The sequence below is a fragment of the Montipora foliosa genome, chromosome 6 (assembly GCF_036669935.1).
Source record: "Montipora foliosa isolate CH-2021 chromosome 6, ASM3666993v2, whole genome shotgun sequence".
In the NCBI taxonomy this organism is placed as follows: Eukaryota; Metazoa; Cnidaria; class Anthozoa; order Scleractinia; family Acroporidae; genus Montipora; species Montipora foliosa.
In genome coordinates this window covers 23,607,894-23,613,671 of record NC_090874.1, presented here as the reverse complement: position 1 = coordinate 23,613,671, position 5,778 = coordinate 23,607,894, and the positions used below count along the sequence as shown (strand labels likewise).

At 40.3% G+C, this 5,778-nt stretch overlaps 1 protein-coding gene across 1 annotated transcript in view; it reads right to left on the bottom strand.

Moving 5' to 3' along the window:
* Positions 1-2,367: 2,367 nt before the first annotated feature.
* Positions 2,368-5,778, bottom strand: part of LOC138007009 (uncharacterized skeletal organic matrix protein 1-like) — a 12,315-nt gene continuing 8,904 nt past the window's right edge. Inside the window, exons 4-6 of the mRNA XM_068853674.1 lie at positions 4,549-5,512; positions 3,651-3,776; positions 2,368-2,873 (exon numbers count right to left, since the gene is read on the bottom strand). Coding sequence (XP_068709775.1) covers positions 2,553-2,873; positions 3,651-3,776; positions 4,549-5,512 — 1,411 coding nt within the window. The 3' untranslated portion in view covers positions 2,368-2,552. The remainder of the gene's footprint in view (positions 2,874-3,650; positions 3,777-4,548; positions 5,513-5,778) is intronic.

Sequence of the window (5,778 nt, the reverse complement as noted above, 5' to 3'; positions counted from 1 at the left end):
CAACTTTCTCTTCGCGGGCTAAGACAGCTGCAGTGAGATTATGATGACGACCTTGAGGCTTGGAAGACACCCCCGCCATGTTCTTTGCTGGTTCACCTAGGCTTGCGAGCTCTGGAGGTATCAGGAAGACTTTCATCCGAGCAGCTTCATTTATGGTGATGCCAACCAATCCTCCTCCTATTTCTCATGTTTCTGTGATTTTGAGAGTATTTCTTACTTTTGCTTCATTTTTAAGATAAACTTTTCATCTGAAAGCCCCAAACTTATAAACATGTCGAATGCACAGGGTTTATCAACAATACTTCAAACCCCATCCTTTTGCAATGTTCCATTATCTCCAAAGCAGCTTTTGTGTCAGCCTCGAATTCATGCAAGTATGGTCACGTGATAGCCATTACGATATAAACACTTTTTGATTATTTGATTACACGGATGACATGCATCCAACAATACTTTCGTCAATCTCCGTCTTCGTCACAAGGGCTTTCCAGTGCAGCGTTTGTGTGAGCCTCGTTCTCATGCTAGCTTGGTCACGTGACCCCAATAACCTCTTAAAATCACATTTTCATATTTGAAACATTGATTTGCATAATTGTGGTGATTCTGGTTCAATTTTATGCAAATAATGGATAGCTATAAACAATTTTATGTTTGAGCCTCGTTTCTATGTTGGGATACACATGTCACATTTCTGATCCCTATAAATCCCGTCTGAGCGAGTTCCAAAGTTGTCACCAAAACATTTCATGTAATTTGGGGTCCCCTTAACACATTTAGACTACTGGCTCGCTTTCTTCACGAAATTCCCACGGGACTTTATTTCATGACATTTGCTAAAAAGCAAAAAATGCAGAAAGAAAACATCTTCCAAACCGTTTTACACCTGAACACGAAAAGCGTTGACTGTGTAAGAACTATAGTTGATGTAGTATGGCCGTGTAGCCGCGTCGAGCCACAGAAAGCTCGCGAAAATTGAAGCCTCGTTTATGTTTAGGTAAGTTAACCTGGGTTGAGCCTTCAATCCAATGGAAAACCAGTACCTGGTCAGCAGTGAACTTAAAAAACAGCTGACCTCGGTAGGCTATAAGCTTGAGCCCACGATATGGTCACGTGATACTGGTCAGCGGATTTCTTGTTTTAACAAGTGTCAATTGATCAAAACATGGGTTTCCAATATCAAAGATGTATGCTGTAAACTAGCATGATAATGGTCACATTGGCATACATGGAGGGGTGGACGTACGGTCGATGACGTCATGGCTATAAAACCAAGATTTCTCGCACCATATGTTCCGGCGCGCGCGGAGCTCCGCTATGAAGTTGCTGTTTTCGCCGCATTGATATAGAACTATGAACTTGTTTTGGATTTTCTGGTTGTTACGGTTAACTTGAAATAAACGTTCCTCTCTAATAAAGGCCTCATATCTATTTAACGCGCCGGACATTTTTTAGATCATTTACGGTATATCTTGTGAAGTACTAATTGATGCTTTTATGTGGTATTACTCTACCGTTATATGAAACAATGTTGTTCAGCCAATACTTTTAATAGTGCAGTCTCTTGAAAAAGCGGAAACTGGTTTGAGCCACCTTAAGTAAGAGACGAAACTACGTGATAATTGGCTGGTCAGCCTCAAAGTATGACATCTTGCGTAAAATAGTTTTGCGATCGGTTGTGTCGAATGAATGCGATGATTTAATGATTCTATGAAGAAGTTAACAAAGCATTAGCTTTTAATCAGTTAATCATCAAACAAATTAGCTGTCTTGGTTTCCGTATGATCGTTACGATCGCTGGAAAAAAGGTCAGCGTTTAAAGCGATCATATGCATATAAAACTCTTTCATAATGGCAGCCAAATAAAATGACTGTTCTTTTGTTTTAATGCTTGCAAGCCTTTGTAGCCTCGCTACGACGAGCAAGTTTCAAAAGAATTTTTGTTCCAAAATAAGGTCAATTGGTCTAATTAACATTAAATACAAAGTAATGTAAAGGTCGTTGCTATTTATGAAAGTGGTCTATGGAAACCACTCTCAAGCGATCGCAACGATGGTAACGACAGGGAAAATACCAGGATGCACTTCATTGCCGACAGAAAATTGCCAGCACTGAGTTTTCCTTTCCTCTTCTGAAAGATATCCCGAACCCAACATCTATGGTTCTTTTTATTTTTCGGCGTTGAAAAACACCCACAAGTAGAAAAAAGCAGCCGCAAGCAGAAGCGATGATTCACAGCCGCCGCGTTAAATTTCAGGAATGGAACGAACGATGTTGTTAGAGCCAGGTCCCCTTTGGAAATCATCAATCGATCCTAACGATCATATGGAAACCAGCCTTTAGAGTGGTTAACACCCCTCCACTACTTGGAGATAAACATCATGATGCAATTTTAATAAAACTTACTAGCTACCATCTAAAAGTAACTAATCTGAGGGTGTAATTTCTAGTTCAATTTTTTTTCTTTTTTTCCTTACTAATGCAAAACCAGCAAGAACTGTTTTAGAGCATCTCTTTGTACGAATGTTCCCTTGAATTGCTATTGCCATTTACCATCAGCCACATTTTTCCCACAACTCCCAATTTCTGTTGTAAGCTGACCATTTTCCAAACTCGTACAGAGTATGCCGTTCGCCCCATCCAAACAGCCACCAATGTCTCCACTGGTAGAAGATACCGGCGCTCAGTTCCAACGCAGTCAAACGAGCCGACAGCTCCATGCACCACTTCTTCCCAGGGGAACGTATCTCCTGGTAGGAAAGCGCCACAGGTAAACCAGTACGTACTAATGTACCATCTCCGTAAGCTCCAGCTCGTATCACGAAGACCGAAAGATACGCTTCAATACTCACAGTAACTTCGCAAGAGGGCTCAACCTAATATATAGAAAGACAGATTGATCACTTTTTTGAGAGAGAGACCACTATAACCAAAAAAAAGCAGTAGCTTACACGTAGAATTGGTTTTCAAAAAGACAACGGTATTAAGCTTTTAAGTTAAAGTGACTACCATTTCAACTACGAGCGCTAGCAGCCGGTCACCTAACCAGCATAAATACCATGGAAACCTATGGGTTTGATACCTCTTAACCTTGCAACGATTTGCGCTGACCAGGCTTCGAGCAGTTCAAAACACAATAACAATTTGGCGCAAGCAGTAACATTGGTTACATTCTCGACCGAACATTTGAGAATACACTGAGATGATACCAGGCTGAAGTTTTGTTACCCTTTTTTGTAAATAGGTCAGGAGCCCATGAGTCGGAGCTTGCCTCTCTCATCCGAGTCAACTTTTGCGCGTATCTTTCTATTTTTAGAACGCCACGAGTTCTTCGGCTCTGCACGCACTGTTTAGAATGGCCAATCAAAATAAAATTGTTGTCAAATGAAGACAAAAATAGCAAAACAAGGTATGCAAATTGATGTAAATGTGAGTCTCATGCTGAAGGGTTCGTTCTAAAAATAGAAAGATCCGCGCAAAGGTTGACTCAAGTATGTAGAACATAGAGAGGCTCTTACTCATGGGTTCCTGGATAGGTTTAAAACTTACTATAATTCTCCATGAGCGAAGCCTTTCAGTATACCTTAATTCACGGACTAGCCACGAGCCACGTAGAACATACCCGCGTTATTGAGACGGAAAAATATATTTACCTCCACTGCGAGCTTGACTGGATTGATTGAATTTCCTTCTGGAGGAAAGCTTATCTGGTTATCAAGTGAGAATGCCAGATCGAAATCAACCCCAAGGCTCAATATGAACACAGGCACAGAAATTGTCTAAAGAGATAAAGAAAGTGGTGAAAAGAAAATTGTTAATCTTGTATTGCCATAAACAACGACGTTATAAAAAAATCGCAGTTTTCTTGACAGTACGCGCTTATGCAGCCAGCCACTTAAGGATGGTTTCCATATGGTCGTTACAATCACTGGAAGAAAAGTTTTACACATGTCCAATTTACATCAACTGAGTCAGATCGTCAATTGCTGTTGACGGCCCGACTCACCGGATGTCGGGTAGTTGCGATCGCAGCGACAATGATCGCTGAGATAGACCTCAATTCTATTTCAGCGATTGCCAGTTAATATGGAAACCATGCATTATCCAGCCACCGTAGTCACAGGGAAAATACCAGGGTGCACGGCGTTCGTCCAGAGTAGTAGAATAGATGAACGGATGCTTTTTATATCAATGCTATTTTTCTTTTAAACAACTGTAAGTCATTGCAATCAATGCCGTATATAATCATTGTGCATTCCCAGAAATCAGGAAGAGAGAGACAAACAATTTTTCGCGAGTGTGAACCTCAATACAACTTCAATAAAACTTGCGAAATGGTTAGTTGTATGAACTGAAATTTTTTAAAAATATGAAAAGGGGAAACGCAGTTCCCTACCTACCCTCTTTTAAATCAACCCCTGCCGGTAATCAAGAACACAATTTGGAGCACAAAATGTATTTCTGTACAATACCATCGCATTTACCCATTCTTACCAGTATATACAAATCTACATTTTGGAAAACTGACAGAATAAATAAGATATCACTTACTAGTTTTATGGGCAATTTATGTAATACAATGCGCCAGTCTTTTCCATCCTCCAGGTGGTTTTTCTTGTATCGTTCCTTGAATATGTTACCAAGATCTTTCCCTCCAACAAACAGACTGAAACTCACACCTATCTCCATTGCGTCGCCATCCTCAGGCTCCAACCAAACCATTCCCTCACCTTTCACATCAATACCGATGAATTTCTTCTCAAACAAAGTAAATGACTGCAAAACGCTTAATTGTAATGGATCCGCTTCTTTCCACGGGACATAGTTTGCTGTTCTACGGGTCCTGCTCGACGAGTTGCTGGTAAAATTATGCTGTTGCTCGGGTGAGGGATGAGTAAAGAAAACCCTACTGGCATTTGACTGTAATCCTTCAGGATTTTCATGGATCGAAAAGGTGACATTTGATTTTGGAATAACCAACTTCACGAACGAGTAAAAACTGATCATTTTGCCCTCCTTGTGTTCCAAAAAAATGGTTTCAACAAGAGAAGCATGGCTCGTCAGGGTCATTTTCATATGTGTAACCTTAAAGCTGGCGTTTTTGTTAATTTGTTCTCCAAAATTTAACTGCTTGGAAAAATGCAGGTGGCTTTCTGACAACATTCCATTGCTCTTGTTGATGAGTGCAATGTCAGTATAGTTCAAGTCGAGATCGATGTCTGACAACCTGTCAGCGAAGTCGTTTCGATCAAAATGATTTTTTATCAAAAGTATGCCCTCATCTGACGTGTTTGCTTCCCGGTGCATTTTCACTGATCCAGGTAGCAAAGGGGAATCTTCGGGATATAGAGATTTTGAGCCGGTTGAACTCAGTCCATCCACACTTTCGTAGAGTTCACGTTTCAAAGTGGGAAATAGCTGCTCGAGAGTACCATACACGAGGCGAAGGAGGTCTGTATTTGTCTGGCGATGACCGTAAACCTCAAATGAGTGAGTGCTTTTGTTGCTTGACTTTCTGCATTAAGAATAGGAAGGCACTATAAGTGACTTAGGATATTTCTTTAAACCTACTTACAGTTAAGAATCATAATAATTGGATATCCAGCCAACAAAAAAAATAAATAAAAAGTACCATAACTCGTTGTATTGAAACTAAATATCACCGTTTAGTCACAGTTTTCCTTGGGAATCAAATCCCTCCACAAAATCTTCAACGGAACAACGTTAAAACTATCATCTCGAGTCACAACAAAGCTGCAATCCACAAATCTTTAAATCTTC